General features: G+C 33.7%; 3 protein-coding genes across 3 annotated transcripts; 2 read left to right on the top strand and 1 right to left on the bottom strand.

The window, feature by feature from the left end:
- Positions 1-5,541: 5,541 nt before the first annotated feature.
- LOC107847796 (glucan endo-1,3-beta-glucosidase 14) lies at positions 5,542-10,830 on the top strand. The gene is made up of 4 exons (XM_016692286.2): positions 5,542-5,794; positions 7,163-8,193; positions 8,321-8,445; positions 10,581-10,830. Exons 1-3 carry the CDS (start codon positions 5,749-5,751, stop codon positions 8,384-8,386), a joined length of 1,143 nt encoding a protein of 380 aa, XP_016547772.2. The 5' UTR covers positions 5,542-5,748; the 3' UTR covers positions 8,387-8,445; positions 10,581-10,830.
- A 2,399-nt stretch (positions 10,831-13,229) lies between these two features.
- Positions 13,230-17,966, top strand: LOC107847794 (biogenesis of lysosome-related organelles complex 1 subunit 1). The gene is made up of 3 exons (XM_016692284.2): positions 13,230-13,708; positions 15,056-15,261; positions 17,603-17,966. Exons 1-3 carry the CDS (start codon positions 13,606-13,608, stop codon positions 17,690-17,692), a joined length of 399 nt encoding a protein of 132 aa, XP_016547770.2. The 5' UTR covers positions 13,230-13,605; the 3' UTR covers positions 17,693-17,966.
- A 68-nt stretch (positions 17,967-18,034) lies between these two features.
- On the bottom strand, positions 18,035-20,227 carry LOC107847793 (probable calcium-binding protein CML48; the record flags this gene model as incomplete). Its single annotated transcript, XM_047399871.1, is given in 4 exon segments — positions 18,035-18,268; positions 19,206-19,224; positions 19,311-19,486; positions 20,181-20,227. Coding segments are annotated over 4 exon segments (350 nt in total), but the record flags the coding sequence as incomplete, so codon positions are not given.
- Positions 20,228-20,734: the final 507 nt, after the last annotated feature.

Raw genomic sequence — 20,734 nt, 5'->3', positions numbered from 1 at the left:
TTAATTAAATTTTTTTCATATTGTCCTTGTAAGTAATTCTTTTTTAAAGTGTTCACACAAGTTTATGAAGTCCTCAAAAAGTTTTTAAAGGAGTAAATTAATAAAATTATCTTCTTATTTATGATTTCTTAATATGTGTGTAAAAAAGAAAAATGACCAACTAATTACTTTGTGATCTAATTCCACTTCTCTATTTTTGTTGTTGAATTATATATGATCGCTAGAAAATTGAATTTCAATAACAGTTTGAACATAATTTTTCAACAAAATTTAGGGAAAAAATTGTTTGATTGACAAAATTGTACATACAATGGTTTAAGTTGGTTCTTTGTAATAGTTCATGAACTAAGGTTAATCAATATTTCCCTAAATATGGGCAATTATTATCTTTGTTAATTGTAATTATGTGTTATAAATTATAATATACCGATTATAAAGTTTCATGATTTCTTTATTTTTTCATTGAGAAGAGAAGATATTATTAAAATTTCAGTTTGTTCTTTTCGCTAAGCCTAATCAGTAATGAATGACATGTCAACTTACGATAGCTGAAAACGAATTTACTTTCAGTAATTAGTGGCAGGTCAGCGATCGACAGATGTTTCGTCACCTCCTTAAATTTGAAAAATTTCCAAAACATAACTTAGACTTTAAGAAAAGCATGCATTATATAGGAAATTTCTTTTCTTCTTCTTTTTTACTTCAATGAAAATTTCTTTTATTTACGTGGTAATTATTGTTAGAAAATTAGTTATTATTGTTACTTTAATAAATATAGTTTGTTGCAATCGAGTCAGGCCGGTAAAATCTTGTTATAACGAAGGATCCTTATAAAGAAGTTTGACTGTATAAACCTTTTCTCTAATTCTAATTAATACATGATTTTTCTTTTTATGATAATTGAAAACGAATTCACTTTCAGTAATGAGAGATAGGTCGGTATCCGACAGACAATTCGTCAGCTTTTTGACTATGAATTTTTTCCCAAAACTTGGACTTTAAGAAAACATGCATTAATGCATACTATAGAAATTTTGGTTGTTATTGTTACTTTATGAAACACGATAGAAAGTCCCTCGCAATCAAAGTGTAATTCTAATAAACTTTGAAAGTCTATTTGTAAATAGAAAAAGTTATGATTAACCAATATTTTCCTTAATATGGATAATTACTATGAATTAAATATTATAATGTACGTGTAAGATTGATGAATGACATGTCAGTTGAGTCTGCACATGAATAATTTAATTGTCGCCGCTGATGTGATCATCCCAAAAAGATATATATAAGAACTAAAAACAATTTTACTTTCAGTAATCAGAGGCAGGTCTGCGATCAGCAAACACTTCGTCACTTTTTTAAATGTGAGAATTATTTAAAACATAACTTGAACTTTAAGAAAACATGCATCATATGGGAAATTTCTTTTCTTCTTTTCTTTCCTTCAATGAAAAATTCTTTTATTTATGTGATAATTGTTGAAAAATTGGTTATTATTATTTCTTTAAAAAATATAGTTTGTTGCAATAGAGTCAAGCAGTTATAATAAAATCTCGTTATAACGAAGGACCTTTATAGAGATGTTTGGTTGTGCAAACCTTTTCTCTAATCCCAATCAATGAATGATTTTTTTTTTTTTTATGATAACTGAAAATGAATTCACTTTCAATAATTAGAGACAGGTCGGTATCCGACATACAATTCTGTCATCTTTTTAAATTTGAATATTTTCCAAAATCTTGGACTTTAAGAAAACATGCAATATATTGGAAATTTCTTTTTTCCTTTTTCTTTCTTTTAATGGAAATTTCTTTTATTTACAGGATAATTATTGAAAAATTAGTTATTATTATAACTTTAGGAAACATAACATAAAGTTAGTTAAAATCAAATCAGATCGTTATAGTGAAATGTCGTTATAACAAGGAATCATTATAGAAAAATTTGATTGTGCAAACTTTTTCTCTGATCCTAATCAATAAGGAATTGTCGTTTTATGATAACTGAAGATAAATTCACTTTCGATAATTGAAGACAGGTCGGCGACCGACAAACTCTTCATCATCTTCTTTTAACTTTTGAAAATTTTCCAAAACATAACTAGGACTTTAAAAAAAACATGCATAAGATAGAAACTTTCTTGTCCTCTTTCTTTTCTTTCAATTTAAGTTTCTTTTATTTGCACAATAATTTTTGGGGAAATTGATTATTATTGTTACTTTAGGAAACATAACAGAAAAGCTATTGCAATCAAAGTGTAATTATAGAAAACTATGAGGGTCTCTTTACAAGTAAAAAAAGTAATGAACTATAACTAATCAATATTTTCCTTAAATATGGGCAACTCTTAGTATTATTTGTTACTTATAAAATAAGTAAAATTTATATAAATCCCAATAATTTTACTCTTAATTACTTTTTATTCCTATTTTTTTTTCTAAATTATAAATAATTCTTTACTTTGTAATTTCAGATAAAGCATCCGAATACATAAGTTTGAAGTTGATATACATAATATTGATCTTAAGAATATAACAGTTAGTTACTCCATTTTTGCTCGGATATATGATTAGCATCTGGATACATAATTTAAAGTTGATATACATAATTTTGATTACTGAGATACATCATTTTCTGAAACTATTTGGTCGAGATACATAATACATTAACTAGAACAAACGGAGATACATAATTAAAATATGTATATGAAAATTTATGAGTTTGTGTTAGTACCGATTTGTTTTATTTTAAAAAGTGATTTAGGTAATTAATAAAAAAGATAGGAGAAATTTTATGTAATTTTTCTTTTTTTTTTTAAATATGTATTTGAAAATTTATGAATGTATCGAATGTTTTATTTAAAAAAGAGATTTAGCTAATTAATATAAAAGATAGGAGGAATTTTTTATAGTTTAATTAAAAAAAAATAATGATATTATATAATTTTTCCATTATCAATATTTGGCTAGCCATTTTTTCTAATCCTAATCAGTAAAATATATATCAACTTACGATAACTGAAAATGAATTTATTTTCAGCAATCAGAAGCAGGTCGGCGTTCAACACACACTTCATCACCTTCTTAAATTTGAATTTTTTCCAAAATATAACTCGAGCTTTAAGAAAATATGCATTATATGAAATTGCGTTCATTTTATTCTTTCTAAATTTTACTTTGTGGGAATATGTGGTTGTAATTATGTGTTATATGATCGATTATAGAGTTTCATGATTCCTTTATTTTTCACTGAGAAGAAGATGTTATTAAATTTTCAGCTAATATTTTTCTCCAATCCTAATCAGTAATGAATAATATGTCAACTTAAAATAACTGAAAACGAATTCCCTTTATTAATCAGCCGTAGGTCGACCACCGACAGATACTTCGTCACCTCCTTAAATTTGAAATTTCCACAAAATATAACTTGGACTTTCAAGTAAAAATGCACAATATGAAAATTTCCTTTTCTTTTTCTCTCTCTCCTTCAATGGAAGTTTCTTTTATTTACGCGGTAATTGTTGGAACATTAGTTATTTATCGTTACTATAAGCAATATAACATAGAGTTTGTAGCAATCAAATCAGACTGTTATAGTGAAATATCATCACAAGGAGGCATCATTGCAGATAAAGTTTGACTATATAACTTTTTCTCTAACCTAATCAATAAATATTTCATTTTATGATAATTGAAAATCAGGGGCAGCTCGAGTACATTCGTGGCCTAAGATCAGAGTCAAATGAAGGCCTTAATTTTTTTTTAAAACTATTTTTAAAATTATATACTAAAAGCTTAGCCTCTTATCTCATTTTATATAAAAAATCATTTTTTTATACAAATATATTTAATATTTTTTTATAACTTATTATTGTTTTTAAAAGAGAAAAAAATGAAGCCCCTCAAATATGGGGGTCTAAGATGATTTCTTTTTTCCCAAAAGATAGAGCCGCCTCCGTTGAAAATAAATTCACTTTTAATAATCAGAGGTAGATCGGCAATCGACAGACACTTCGTCACCTCCTTAAAGTTGAAACTTTTCGAAAACATAACTTAGACTTTAAAAAAACATGCATAAGTATAGGAAATTTCTTTTTTTCCTTTTTTGTTCTTTCAATGTAAATTCCTTTTATTTACATGGTAATTATTTGAAAATTAGTTATTAATTGTAATTTAGGAACATAACAGAAAGTCAGTTGCAATCAAAGTGTAATTCCAGGAAACTACCAGGGTCTATTTGTAAATAAGAAAAGTAATGTCGGTTTAAATATAACGCGTCAACTAGTACTCCTACATAAAACGGCTTTGATACAGATAGGAAACAGCCAACTTACTTGTAATAAAGTCAGTTCAAATAGGTCACAAAAATATCTTATCATAAGTTTCACCAAAAATAAATATATATTTTTTTGTATATTTTTCTTAATCTTTTTTAACATAAGAAAAACTCGTAGTCGCTACTCTTATAATACGCATTTGATAAATTTATTTTTGTATACTTATAAATTATACAAAAAAATATATATTGCATTAGATAAATTTAGTGTGATGAGTCTGACGGAGAATATATTGACTGAAAAATCTGAAACTGCTACTCTTTTAATGCGTGTGTATGCATTCAGAAATTATATAGAAGATATAAATTGTACTCATCAGATAAGTTTAGCGTGACGAGTTTGAAGAAAACACATCGATATGAGATATAGATATTTGACCTTCCGAGAATCGCACCGACATATAATCTGTTTTGCGAAATTCTTAAAATATTAAAAAAAAAGTGAGGTATTTGGCCAAGATTTTAGAAAGAAATTAGTCGCTTTTAGAAAGTAGCAAATTTTTTTTTTTCTCCTTTTTGATAGTGCTTTTGAAAAAAATACAATTAGAAATTTTTCAAAAAAAAAAAGATCAAATACTAATCATTACTTAAATATACTTTTTAAATTTATTAATTAAACATAAATTATTCTTCATCATTTTTTTAAAAAATAAGCTAATTTTAAAAATTTATCCGGATAATGTATTAGCAGCCACCCTATGGAGTAATCGTGTGTAGTTGCTATCAATAATAATAATAATAATACATTACTCCATGTAACAACAATTATTATTATTATTGTAATTATTACTTTATGTTCATTCATGTGAATGTGAATGAATGGCCAAGTGATTAAGACACAAGGTTAATTGCACAAAAATCTCAACTTGAAAATTCAGTCAAGTGTATTTGATGTAACTCCACTATTATTTTATGTCCAATAGGTAATTATTTGTTATTAAAAACAATTTTCTAATTAATGATAAATGAATATTTTTTATTCCATCATAATTTTTTTGCAAACATTAAATTGGATCCAACATATAACATATATAGTAGTAATAAAATATTTAATAAGGGATTTTCAATTCTAATTAGATTATTAATAAAATTATTTAAAAGAATAATTCAATGCACTAAATCTTTCAAAAAATTAAATAAAAAAAGTTAATCTTATTTTATACTAGTAGTATTTATATGGTACATAATTGTATGTAGCCGTGGCTACTTTTTATATGGTAAAAAATTACCGATATTTGGTAGCAGTACATATTTTTTCTATATTTTTAAATAATAAAAAGGGAAAAAAAGAAATAAGGAAAGTTTGCATGTTGATTGTTTGTTGTGTATATAAGGTGGATATATTAACATATACATGAGGTAGAGAGGTGTGGTGAGGGTGTGATTCAACTAGCAAGGCTGGCAAAAGGGAGAATGGCTATCTTCTTCAAGCCTCTTCTCCTTCTACTTTCTTTAACAGGTTACTTTTTTGTTTAACTTTTTTCAGTACTAATTCTTGTCTTTTTCATTAACTTAGTTTGTTTTTTATGCTATTGGTTTTCTTGCTTTTCTGGGATTTCTGGTTCTTGGGGGGTGGGGGGCTGGAAGTGCCATTTAAGTTGTAAAGATTGAATTTTGTTGTGTTGGGTTCTTGTTTTACTTGGTGGAAATTCTACTGCTTAACCATTAATGAGTTCTCTGATTTCTGGTTCTTGAACTGCCATTATAGTTGTAAAGATTGAATTTTGATGTGTTGGGGTCTTGTTTTACATGGTGAAACTGTGGAGTTTTATTGCTTCACCTTTAATGAGTTCTCTGATTTCTGGTTCTTGAACGGCCATTTTAGTTGTAAAGATTGAATTTTCTTGTGTTGGGTTCTTGTTTTACATGGGGGAAACTGTAGAGTTTTATTGGTGGAAACTTTAATGAGTTGTCTGATTTCTGGTTCTTTAACTGCCATTATAGTATTGCTTGTCCTTTAAGAGTTTCTTGCTTTTCTTCTCTTCTTGATTTCTGGTTTTGGGATTTGGGATGTGGGGTTGGTTTTGGGTGGGGTGGGGGGTTGAACTGCCATTTTAGTTAGTAGAAAGATTCAATCTTTGTGGGCTTCTTGTTTGTATTGCTTGTCCTTTAATGGTTTTTCTTGCTTTTCTTCTGTTACTGGGATTTCTGGTTCTTGGTTGAGGTAGTTGGTTTTGTGGAGGGTGGGGTATTTTCTTGGAACTGCCATTTTAGTTGCAAAGATTCAGTTTTTAAGTTTTTATTGAGTTGGTTTCTTGATTTACTTGGTGGAAATCTATAGTTCTTGGTGAAGTGTTCTGTCATCAGATTTAGTGAAGGTTGATTCTTGGTGCTAAATTGCTAATGAATAGAGAATATGTGAATATTTATGGTTTATTCTGTTCATTTTATTGAAGCTGGATTTGAAATTATCAAGAACTTGGTTATGATGATTTATATTCTAGTTCCCCAAGTCTATGTTGCTCGGATTCTCCAAAAATATTATTGCACCTGTATTGGATACTCCAAAATGCACTACTTTTGGAGGATCCGACTTGCAATTGATATTTTTGAAGCGTCCGATAAACATAGGACCCCCAGTTGGCAATGGTGTCTTGTTGCTTCAGTTTCTGTTGATTTGTGCAGTCCATAAACATTTGGATTTTAACTTCCTTTTTCCTTTTTTGATTGAAAAAACAGATTTTTGCTCTGATTTTCTTGGTGTATAGGTGGATATGTGTAATAGTTAATTTTTCCATTGATAGGTAGTTTCTTAGTTGTTAAATGTATGTGTTCATATATGTTTTTCCCCACAAAGTATTCATTGTTATTGTACTTGTTTGGTCAGATTTATTTGCCAGCACCCTCAGCCTTGGAATTGGAATTAACTATGGCCAAATTGCCAATAATCTGCCTACGCCCTCGCGGGTCTCGTATCTCCTTAGATCTCTCAATGTCACAAGAGTGAAACTCTATGACGCCGATCCAAACGTGTTGAGCGCGTTTGCGAACACAGATGTTGAATTCGTTATTGGACTTGGGAATGAGTACCTGCAGAGAATGTCTGATCCACAACAAGCTCAGGCTTGGATTGAACAACATGTTCAACCTTACCATACTCGGACTAAAATCACTTGTATTACTGTTGGTAACGAGGTCTTGACGGGGACTGATATGCAGCTAAAGTCTTACCTCCTCCCGGCAATGCAGGGTGTAAACAAGGCTCTTGTTAATCTTGGCCTTGACAAGGAAATATTTGTCGCACATCCCCACTCGGCTGGGATCTTGGGAAGTTCTTTCCCCCCTTCCTCTGGTTCATTTCGACAAGATCTTAGTGAATACATTCATGGCCATCTCAATTTCCATGCCCAAACCAAGTCACCGTTCCTTATAAATGTCTATCCATTCTTTGCATACAAGGACAGCCCCAATGAAGTTCCGCTTGATTATGTACTTTTCCGGCCTAACCAAGGTACGTTAGACCCGGCCACGAATTTGAAGTATGACAACATGTTGTATGCACAAATTGATGCAGTTCATGCAGCAATTAAGGCAATGGGCCACACAGACATTCCAGTTAAGGTTTCCGAAACAGGCTGGCCATCGAAAGGAGACCCGAATGAGTTTGGAGCAACACCAGAAAACGCTGCACTATATAATGGTAATTTGTTTCAACGTATACAGCAAAATCAAGGGACTCCAGCGAAGCCATCAGAGCCGGTCGATGTTTACGTGTTTGCACTTTTTAACGAAAATTTAAAGCCTGGTCCAGCATCAGAGAGGAATTATGGCCTCTATTACCCTGATGGAACTCCAGTTTATAACATTGGGTTACAAGGATTTATTCCACGTATGGACTATTCAGCTGCTAAGACAAATGTAAGGAATCGGTTATTTCTTGATTCATATCTCATCGTTTACCTTATTTTCATCGGCTTTCTTAAAATTATAGTTGTGGTAACTCTAAAAATTGTTTCCAATAATGCTATCCTTTTATTTTGTACAGGCCTTGTCTATCTCCGCTTTTCTTCTGCTTCTTCTGATATTCTTGATACACTTCAGAACACTGTAAACTACGAGATTAGAGATGATTCAATTTTGTCAAGAACTTTTGCCGATAGATATTAAACGGTAACAAAACTTTAAACTCAAATTTCTCCTTATTTATGTTTTCATTATTCCCTGAATTTTCTTGAATCAGTGTGATTTTGTTAGGGGTGTTTTCGTTTGTTTGCTTCTCAAAACTCAAAAAGTGCTACCGCGCTCATGTCAGATCCTCCAAAAATGCATTACTTTTGGAGTATCCGACACACACGCGCCTGCATTTTTTGAAGTTTCCGAGCAACATAGCCTGAAATAACCGTGACTCATAAATATGTACTGTCTATAATGCGGCGTCAAAGTTATATTCGCTAATTTGCACTTTTGTAAGTTAAAATCCCACCTTAATATTCCATTGATGGTCAACTGTTGATCACCTACTTTCTAGGATACCTTCCATTGTATCATTTCTTTATTGAAGATATTGTAATGTGTCTGTCTCATCAGCCTTATCTTCCCACTAGCAATCATGCATATGAATCTCATTTTAAGAAATTCCCATCATCTTCATGAAGACAAAAAGAGTCCATATTGGCTTGTGTTTGGAAAGAAAGCCACCCTCAACAAATTCCGAATTTTCCGAATTATTTTAAACATTGAATAATATTTGCCAAGTGGGAAAGGGTCATTTTTTTTTGTGTTTAGTAGTTCTGTATCTGATTATGACTTCTTCTGTCTCTTTCTTTTTATCATTATTTTCAGAAACAATTTGTTGCATCAATCTGATGTGGATCGGTCAATATAGGCGTCGCCTATCGTCTTTCTGTCAATTCTAAGTTGCATTTCTTTCAACTTCTACCACCTTTTTTCCTTCTTTTTCCTATTTTGTTACCTCCTATTTTAACATGTTTCTTTCACAATTGTTCAAATTTGGAAATGAAATCCTCCCTATCTGATATCGCCAATTAACAGCAGCAAGCGGTCCACGTATTAGGTGTTTTATATTCTCTTTGATGTGGGATTGGTTAGTGCTTAGACCCCTTAATCTTGCTATCTATCTCAAGCTGCTTTTTCCCGGTGTATAGTGTGTGCACGCGCGCGAGCTTACTTTCTTGATTTCTTTTTCCACGTAGGCCGGGATTGGGGGGGTCGGGCATAAAAAGGAAACAATCTTCCTTTAGATTTTCGTTTTTTTGGTTGCCTTGTAGATAAAAGTATGTGCTTGTAGGGAACTGATCTGGCATGATGGAAGTTTTTTGGTTGGCAATTCTTGAAAAGTTGCAAACTTTAACATCATGGAGCCCATTAAGAAACGTTTCTTTACATCAACTATGTCTTAAAATGGAAGAATCCACTTTGACATTTTCCCAACAAGAGTGCCTGACTTATATTCCCACTGAGTTTGATTCTCTATGTAGGCTGGATAAACCTTCACCACATCTAGTTAAGTTATTGAAAGTAGTACCAACAACACTTTATACCCTCTTTGGTACAAAGTTTTAACATGTTTCTTTCGATAGCTGAGCGGAGCCACCTTTCATCCAAGGGATTCATCGAACTCACTTCGGCAGAAAATTATACTATTTTTACATGGTTAAAAGTATCTTTTATGCATGTATAGTAGATGTTGAACCCCTCTTAGGCGTGTTTGTGTGTTTACTTCTGAACCCCCTCAATGAAAATTCTGGCTCCGCCACTACGTGCAGACGTGTGAAGCAATATCACTTGATCATTATCAAACCGACTCACAATCTTGAAAATCCCTTTAGAGCTCCGTCTACATCTAATAGGACATGAACTAGATCAGAATCATTCTCAACGAGTTTATAACAAGTGAGGGAAGGTCCACTGTCCGATTTTCTTCTTCTTGATTGAAGCTCTATGTCATGACAGCCAACTCGATCAAGAACATCTGGATTATGAAGGTTGTCCTATAACCTTGTATCGTAGCATTTTACTAATATATAAGTGCGGATGAAGCTCATGGTCGACATATCTGCTTCAGTTGTTTTAACAGTAACTAGGGTGGAAAGATATCCCGGCTTAGCGATCACGATATGAAGCAAATTTGAAACTAAAGATTCGTTCAACGATTTAACTGTCTTTAACAACTAATTTTTCAAATTTGGCTGCAAAAAATGGCTGCTGAAATGTATGCTATTATACTTTTCATTTAATCTAATGTGTATGAACTAACAACTTGATTTTTTTTTTCTTGTTCGCAGGTAGTCGAAAACGTAGTAGTTTTTAATTTTCTGTTTCACATTGCTAACTTGGCTGGAAAAATTGCTTACTGGAGTTGTGGAAGGTCATGATCAATATACACATTGTGTTCATACCAAAAAAAAAAAAATAAAAAAAATTATCATAGATTATAGAATTAGAAAATTATGTTGGTCACTACTTTTATTATTAGTTGAATAGTTGATTCATTTACAAATTTTATAATAAGAACAGGAAAATTTGTCTGGCAAATAGTTGGCACCCCATTATTATTTGACTTTATAATAAGGGAAATATTATTGTGCTGATGTATGATAGATTATGACCTACTGCAAATTATTTTAATATTTAAAATGTAGTATAAGTGTAATATATTTTTGGCAATATGGACAAAAATGTATCTTAAAATTTATGTAATTTGAATTCCAAACAGTGACATTTTAAAATCGACCATGTAATAATTAGTGTCGTCAATATTGGCCAAGGCTCGGTGGGTCAGCCCGGTTCGGCCTGTAATTTGATGGGTTAAGCTTCAATTTTTGCAGTTCATTTAAGAATAAGATTTTTTAGCTCGGTTCGGATAAACCCATGACCCGTAGGGCTTGAGGAATGTGGGTTGGGCTAGTCCGTGAGCCGATCCGTCAATCAAATAATAAATAATTTAAAAATAAAATAAAATACTGAAAAATGATAAAAAAATTGAAAAATAATCTAGTCCAATGATTACCATTGGCCGGTTCCATTAACAAAGAAAATGGAAACCGGAAAGTTTCCTACTTTCCTATCTAATAAATAATAAAATAATTAAATATCTACCACTAAAACATAAAAAGTACATTGTACTCTTCACTTTCCTAATTTCCTTAGTTCAGCTAGTCGCCTCCTCCTCACTATATCTCCCTCAACGCGCCATTGGCTTTCAACCGCGATGTTTTCGATCGAGTAGTGCCACCTCTTTGTTTTCTTTCTACTTTGGGTGATTCGAGCTCTGACTCCCTTTTGATTAACAAACATTAATACTATGTGTTATTGTGTGATAAATATTTATGTTTATCAACAGTGTAAAATTAAATTATAAAATATTATTTTTTAAAAAATGGGCTGACCCGTGAGACCCGCAGCCCACAGGGTAATAGCGTGGGTTTGGTATTTTTTAACCCGTCAGTTAAATGGGCCAACCCGTCAAACTCAAAGCCCGTATGGACTAGCCCAGATGGATTGGGCCAACCCGTATTGACAACTCTAGTAATAATCATTATTAAGTTTTGGTTAGTGACGAATTTTGTATAATTTATGTCGATGCAAATTATTTATAAATTTTGGTGGATTATTAAGAGTTTCTTGTGGATGGACTAGCCATAAATTCTGAAAAATCACAGATATTTTAATATAATTTGTGTTGTAATTGAAACAAAATGTTTATATTCCTTCATGGATTATCAAAAGTTTATGAGATGTTTCGTTTATAAGTATATGATTTTGCTTTAAAATTGATTCAAATAACTCAAGATTTTGCATATCAAAAGTTTATATGATGTTTCATTTAAAATTCATTTAAATATTCAATGCACAAACATCAATTTCAATACTTCTCAAAGTTCTTATTGAAAAGGGACGATAGTGACATTTCAATTAACAAGGAAAGCAATACAGAGCATTATTATTATTATTATTATTATTATAATAATAATAAAATAAAAATAAAAAAATAATATGATAATTAAAATTATTATTTTGAAAACACGGTGCTTCCAAGCTTAAACCTATTAAAAAGCAAGTCAAAGCTCAAATATATACTAATTTTTTAACTTAATTTGCGATCTTCATATCGTGTAAGAGGTAATATTTTTGATAAGTTGAAATTACATTATCCCATGTTTAATCAATATTTTGTCAATCTATCTCAACCTCTTTTCGTATTCACTATTTACAACCTCTCACACGTTTTTATTAGACATCTCCTTTTCACATATCCACACCACCTTAACCTCATTCCCATCGTCTTGTCCACCATAAAGACGACTCTTACTTTGTCTCAAATATCCTTATTCTTAATTTGATCTCGTCTAATATATTCACAAATTCATCTTAGTATCCTTATTTGCTCAACTTGTATCTTCTAAACATGAAAGTTCTGACTAGCCAATGCTCAATTTAATCATCTCTTTCCGGTACTTTTTCGACATATCTCTACCTCTTTGCATATCCACTATATCCAATCTCTCACACCTCATTACTATACATCTCCTTGTTACATATCCACACCACCTCAACCTCATTCCCCTCGTCTTGTCCGCCATAAAGACGACTCTTAGCTTGTCTCGAATATCCTCATTCGTAATTTAATCTCTTTTAATAGGCTCATGCATTCATCTCCGTATCCTTATTTGCTCAACTTGTATCTTCTAAACATAAAAATTCTAACTCGCTAATACTCAATTTAATTCTCTCTTCTCAATACTTTTTCGATATATCTCTACCTTTTCATATATCCACTGTATCCAACATCTGGCACATTCTTACTAGGCATCTCCTCTTCACACATCGAGACCACCTCAACCTCATTTTCCTCATCTTGTCCACTGTAAAGGTTACTCTTATCTTAACACTCGGTATTCTTATTTACTCAACTTGTATCATCTAAACATGAAAGTTTCGACTCGACTCATCAATACTAAATTTAATCATTTATCTTCAATATTTTCTCGACATATCTCTTAATTTTTCGCATATTCACTATATCAAACATCTCGCACGTTCTTACTGGACATCTCTTCTTTGTACATCTAAACCACCTCAGCCTCATTTCCCTGGTCTTGTCCAGCATAAAGATCACTCTTTTAACTTATTTCAAACTTAATTTGATCTCTTTGTAATATACTCACACATTCATCTCAGTATCTCTTTCAAACATATTAAACGATCTCAACCTCAATTTATCAAATATTGTCCACAACGGAAGCCAATCATTATCAACATTTCATTTATAAATTTTCTTCCATTGAGGTGAGTGGCATTGCAGTGTAGATGGATCGATCGAAGCACGTAGATGGTTATGGTTTAGAAGCTTCACTCATTCAAATCATCAACTCCCACAATTCTTCCTCTCTCAACCTCCGTCAATCCACCGGTCACTCACTAATACCACTTATCTTTTTTGTTTGTTTTTTCTGCATTTCGTTGCGTGTAAAGTTTGGAACTTAGAAGTTTGGGTTCTGGGTTTCTTGAATTTTACCAAATTGGGTTGTGGGTTTCTTGAATTTTGCAAATTCGGTTTATGGGTTTCTTGAATTTTGCGAATTGGGTTGTGATTTGCTCAAATTTAGCAACATTGGGTTGTGGGGTTCTTGCATTTTACAAAATTGGATTGTGGGTTTCTTGCATTTTACGAAATTGGGTTGTGGGTTGCTCGAATTTTACAATATTGGTTTGTGGGTTGCTCGAATTTTACTGAATTGGTTTCCGGGTTTCTTCCATTTTACGAATTGGGTTGTGGGTTATGGAGGGTTTTAGGAGAGATAGAGGTAGGCCGAAGAAATATGGGAGAGGTGATCAGATGGTATGTGATACAGTTCCAGCTTGACGAGAATCGGAGGTTAGTATAGTAGCTTCAGCTTATCGAGCACATGATGGAATTTGTGGATGACAAGGATTGGAATAGAAGGTTAGTAGATAGTAGTTTCAGCTTACCGAGGACATGATGGAAGTTGTGGACGACAAGGATTAGGATAGGTGGTTAGTAGACAGTAGTTTCAGCTTACCGAGGACATTATGGAGCTCACCGAGGACATGATGGAAGTTGTGGATGACTCAAATTCGGATAGGAGGTTAGTAGATAGTAGTTTCAACTTACCAAGGACATGACGGAAGTTGTGGAGGACACGTATTAGGATAGGAGGTTAGTGGATTGTAGTTTGAGACCTAGGAAATGATGGAAGTTGTGGATGACAAGGATTAGGATAGGAAGGTTAGTAGATAATAGCTTCAGCTTATCGAAGGCATGACGGAAGTGGTGGACTACACATATTAGGATAGGATGTTAGTAGATATTGCTAGTTTCTTGTACTTCGTTCTGGTATTATTTTTTGTTTCTTGTACTTCAATTGTTGGATGTCGTTGTATCGCCTCAGTAGTTCTTTTTTCCTTGGAATTCTATTATTATCCGATGATGTTTCTTGTACTTTATTATCGTATTATTTGACTGTACAGTATGCTTTGTGATGCTTTCACTTTTGTTTATTCTCTTTCTAGACTGCTTTGAATTATTTTTCTTGAGTCGAGGGTCTATCATAAACATCTCTACCTTTGAGGTAGAAGTAAGGTCTACACGCACTCTACCCTCTCTAGACCCCTCTTTGTCGGACTATACTGAGTATGTTGTTGTTGTTGGGTTGTGGGTATCCTGAATTTCACGAACTGGGTTGTGGGTACTCAAATTTGACAAATTTGGGTTGTTGGTATCTTGAGTTTGGTTCAGAGAAGGCAAAGAAGGATGCAATTCGCAGTGCGACACGGGTTTCGGAGCTGCTAGTGGACTCTGTGAATAAAGAAGTGCAAGAAGCTTTTGTAATGCAAAAGAGAATCGAAATGGAAATTCGTGCTTTGGCTGCAAGTATTTTGCAATTTGGAAAGCAAACTGATCAGTGGCTTGCTGCTTCACACTCCATCAATACTGCAATTAAGGTCAGTACATATTGCTATTTGTGTTTATGTTTTTCAAGATTGAATATATCTGATGAATATGTAGCTTATAGGCCCTAACATTCAGCTACAATAGATATCACCTTGTTCAAATTCCGCTGAGTAGAAAACACTAGGTGATTTTGTTCTGTCTGTGTAAAGTCTTGTGGACAAAGTTAGTAGGTAGTTAAGTTAGCTTGGTGGGAGGTAGCAGCTCACACGCGTCCGGTATAGTACTCGGATATCACCGTTATAAAAAAAATTCAGTTTATTTTTGTAGAACTAGGAAGTTCAGTTATAAAACATGAGCCCATCGCGAAATGTTGGATCGACTTTTTAACATTTATTCTCACGTTCAATTATGAAGCATGAAGTGCTACACCAGTTTGTTCTGGTGTTTCGGAAACTGTCTTGATCATTCTGATCCCATTCTCAGTGCAAAGCGCTTTGAACTTTTGACTATCATACTCTCCTCCATTGTCGGACTGCCTACATTTTATCTTTAGGCTTGTCTGATTTTCAACTTCAGCTTTCCATCTTTTAGATATAACAAAAAAATCTGCTATATTTTTCAGAAAATAAACCCACAACTTTCTCGTGGAACCATCAATAAAGGTGACATAATAACGTGAGTCTCCGAGAGAATTTAGAGGAGCGGATCCTTGTACAGCAGTATGCACTAGTTCTAGTCTCCGAGAGAATTTAGAGGAGCGGATCCTTATACAGCAGTATGCACGAGTTCTAACTTTTTTTTCTTTGGCGTCTTTCCCACCTTTTGAGAAACTCTCTCTCTCTCCTGTGTCCCATAAATACAATCTTCGCACAAACCTAGCTCATCATGTCTGAGCTTTGGTGACTTTTCTTTAGTTGTTAGCAGCTTCATTCCCACTCGTGTGCCCAACCCTCCAATACCTCAATCTGAGTCTCGATCATGGTCAACCACTGCTACAGTATCTCTCTATAGTGCAGTTACCGTGTTCCTTCTTAGAGCCTCATGCCACAACCAAATTTACTCATCTTCCATGATCCGTTACTGAATACTACTGTGTACTTCTCACTATTAATCTGACCCATGCATATTAGATTTTTCTTGAGGTCAGGAACATGTATGATAATTTGCAATTTCGGCATCATCCCTTATGCCTTCTTTATATGCACTTCATTGTTCCCGACAATTTCTAAGGGTTCATTATCTGCTATATTAACCCTTTCGAATGTCCCAGCAACATAGCTATGCAATAATTTTTTGCATGAGTAGAGTAGAAAGATGCACCTCTAGAATCCAAGATTCCACTGGACTGTTTGAGCATCAAATTAGCGCATCACCAACTTGTTCAGCAGTTACATCCGCTGACTTATCATTCTTGTCGTTGATCTTTATTCTGCTTCTTAGGCTCTCTACACTGAATAATGGTGTGGCCCTTTTTAATTGTTATTGCAATTCCAATAAATAATATCTTTGCGATTCTTGAGAGACTTCGAGTCTTCTTGACCTTGATCTACCATGACCATGACTTTTGTCATTTTTGGCTGCTTTCGGTGTTCAAAGTAGATCCTGGAGATCACTTGATTCTCTTGGGTGAATATCTTCACTTAGGATAAATACCAATTTGAGTTTTGTGTTTCTCGATGAACTGCTGAGTACAGTTATTGTGGCGGACCAACTCTGTGGTAGAGATGATAGTTGGTGCACCGACTTTGTCATTGAATGTTATGTCAATAGAACTCAACTGAGCTAAATCAACGGATTAAATAGACTTTATTTGAAGCAGATGGCTTCTCATACACGTTTGGTAACACCTTCATTAGGCCTGCAGTGATCTTCTTGTTAATGATGTTAAATGCCATATTTTGTGACGGCGTCAAAGGAATCAACACCAAGAGCTTGGCAATCTGATAAATCTCGATCCTCTTTGATCATATTCTCTGGTTTTACCCCAGCCAGAGTGTTAACTTTCTTTCGCAACAAATAATCCTTATTTGCATTCTTTGCTATTGAACAGGCTGCCTACATATTATCCTGCATTCCTTAAACCTACGTAGTGAGTCGTAGGCTGCCTACATCACGCCCCTTGGGGCGCAACCTTTTCCTTGTTCCTGCATAAATGCCGGACGCTTCATGCATCGACTTGTATTGTTTCTCTAGCCATCCACAGCTAGACGGGGCTGAGGCTTACTTGTTTCTCTAGAAACGAGATGCTTCTATGCAGTGGAAACTGTTCAGATTTTTTTCATATTGACGCTTCGTGTGACGTTATGATCCAATCTTGTAGAAACATAGATATGTTACTCATATATACATTGTTGATATATGCAGCTTCAATATTAATATTTTTTGGCACAGGAAATTGGAGACTTCGAGAATTGGATGAAAACTATGGAGTTTGATTGTAAAAGTATTAATGCTGCAATCTGCAATATCCACCAAGAATAACGTTTGAACCTGAATTAACAAAGGCATGTGGTTTGTATCTAGTTATTTATACCCCAGTGGGGTCTCCAGTCCGAGGAGAGGAGAGGAGAGGAGAGTAGAGTGTATGTAGATCATACCCCTATTAGAGAGGCCTTTGGCGCAGTGTACAGAATATTCTTTTTGCATGAATGATATGAAATTGCATTTATTTCTTTACGACGACTTGTATTCTGCATAATTTTTACCAGTTCCTTAAGGATTTATTTCTATACTATCTGCATACTTGGAACAGCAACATTTGCTTTCTTATTATTATAGAATAAAGATTTAATCAGAACTTCAAAATACATATGAACAAGAATCGACATGAAAAGACTTATACACATATACAATGTCAAGAACACAATATTGTAAACAATCAACTATAGAAATTCTCTCCAAAACCACCAAACAAACAATAAATGAAATAAGAACTGAATTTCTAACATGCTAGTATGACACAATAAAAGGTAGGATCATAGTCATGAACTCATCATAGGTCAGTTTCGCCGAGCCAGTATAACGCGTGTCCTTCTCCTTGAACTTTTCGGTCAAGCCCTGAGAATTGCAAAAGAGAACTCAGAGACGCTAGCGTGAAGGCAAAATACAAGTAGTTGTACAAAAGGAATTCCATCAAGATGTGAACAAATATGACAGTGAAGTTAAATTCCATCTCATCGCGTTTCTTTTTAGAGGAACATTATAGGAAAATACACCTAGATGAATGGGTTTGGATCGAATCACCACATATGTATGCATGGCGCACCAGGATATTTAGCTAACTTCTGCAGAAATGATGCTAGTTGGTCTAGTCTAGAAGTGTACTCCCAAACAAACTACATGTATCAGCTTTCAGTATTCAGAGAGTATAATAAAGAGAAGTTGAGCTTGGTGACGCGTACAAGATAGATTTTCATCTTCAGCTGATTGTATTAACTTTTTCAGTTCAGAATTAGATATCATAAACTTGTTAAAGTTGGAGTTCTAAAATCAGTTGGGGTAGCCCAATAGATGATTATAGCAAAGCAACCTCTAATTGAGTTGTAACACTTTCTTCTAAACTCAGTACTATTAAGTATAAGATTGCAACAACGACCTAGGTTAACACTTATAACTGTTAGGGGTCATTTAAATAACATGCAGGATTATTTTATCTCGCGTTTGGTTAAGGAGTATTAATTAGTCCCATATATATGGTGGGATAACTTTGTCTATCCCATCCCTCATACCAAACAACCCCTTAAGTCATCAAGTGACTGGACGAGAAGTGAGTCCAGTTGTTTTGTCCTTCAACAACAACATACCCAAAAGTTTCCTCTCCTTACACGTACCTTGGAAGATAAGGTTTTTCGAAAAAACAACATTGGAGATCAGTCTAAAAGTTTCATCCATAAGTGGAGGAGAGATGAGGGAAGAAATACATCGAAGCCAGGAAGATGCATAAATCAAGATAATGAGTAAGGAAATGTTCATAAAAAGAGATCAGGTGTTTTACCTTCACAACCATTCCACATCTGCACCATAAAAGCATAAAGTTCAGAACACAGTTAACTTAAGAACCTATCTATTTAATGAAAAGGTGTTCGCGTGTCAGCCTTACTCGACAAAACTATCAAAAGATAGCTCAGGCCTCCGACCACTTCCGTCAGTATATCTGGAAATCAAAACTTCAAGAACAGAAGGTGGCACCATATATCCAAGACTGTAGAGAGCATCCCTTAGTTCTGTTGCATCAATTTTCCCACTTCTATCTTTGTCAAATCTCTCAAAAATGGCCTGCAAACAAGAGGGATCAACGTCAGAGACATTAGCTAAAACATGAGAAGTGGTAAAGGCAATGGTAGGTTGTGAGAGAAACATATCAGCGGATCTTTGTCCATCGATCACCTTCTTTTCTTTTTTATGTTGTTTTTTTTTTGTGTGTGTGTGTGGTGGGTGGGTGGGGGGATGGATGAAAGGTAAATTTTCATTGCTATCCACCAAGAAGGTGTCAATATGCTACCAAAACAGGATTCCTAAACTCACACATCCGTAAAGAGTTTAGTAAGTCTTTACATTATGAGCATCTTTCACGTTACACCGTTGAGTACAAGCACTGTAAAGCTTTAAATTTTACGCACATTAAAGAGGAATATCTGTTCTCGAAACATCTATTGTATCTCTCTCTCTAAATTGTCCAAAATGTTTGCCGATCGCCTTCTGTACTACATTAGTATCTCTAACTAATGTTCCATTGGCCGAAAATTAAATATTACCCCAGGACCAGGCCATATTGGGCTGCATATAACTTATTTTGTTTCATTCTCTACCCCTCTTCTCCTATGCGCTTCCACCTCCGCTACAGCCTGTTCTTCCTCATGCGAACCACCATTTTTTTTTTGGTTTCTGATAGAGGTTTGATATTCTAATTTCATGAGTGTTATGCTTACAATTAAAAACTAAACCAAAAAAGGCACGAACAATTGCTTACCCTCCATTGACCAAGACAGCTCCATAGTGCAGCAAATTCCTTCGGTCCTGTTCAGATATACAAAGCAAAGCTCGAGTAAATATGAGATAGCAAAAACAAAATTTTGAGCAAGAAAATTAGATAGCAATGTCATATAGCTAACATCGACAATATTTCAGAAGCAAACCAAAATACTAGCTATATAATCCAATCATTAATTCTTATTCGAACAAGAAAATCACCATCGTCAATTAAACTACATTGATATAAAGTGTAATTTGGATATGCGTAATGACTAGATTATATTACTAGTATTGAACGCCGCCGCCGCCGCCGCCACCACCACCACCACAACAACAACAACAACAACAAATCCCCTCTTTTTCTGTTACTCACCATTATCAATTTGAACTACATTGATATAAAGGATAAGCTATATGTGCACTGATTAAGCTACATGGAAAATCCACTACTAAAATTCAAGAAACTAGTAAAATTGAGCTAAACATCTACATAAAGACCACTACAAAAAAACATAGCAAAAAGGGATTTTTTTTCAACCAAAATCCCTTCTT

Source organism: Capsicum annuum, chromosome 11, assembly GCF_002878395.1.
Source record: "Capsicum annuum cultivar UCD-10X-F1 chromosome 11, UCD10Xv1.1, whole genome shotgun sequence".
NCBI lineage: Eukaryota > Viridiplantae > Streptophyta > Magnoliopsida > Solanales > Solanaceae > Capsicum > Capsicum annuum.
Note: the sequence above shows the minus strand (reverse complement) of the source record. Positions and strands in the feature narration are given on the sequence as shown.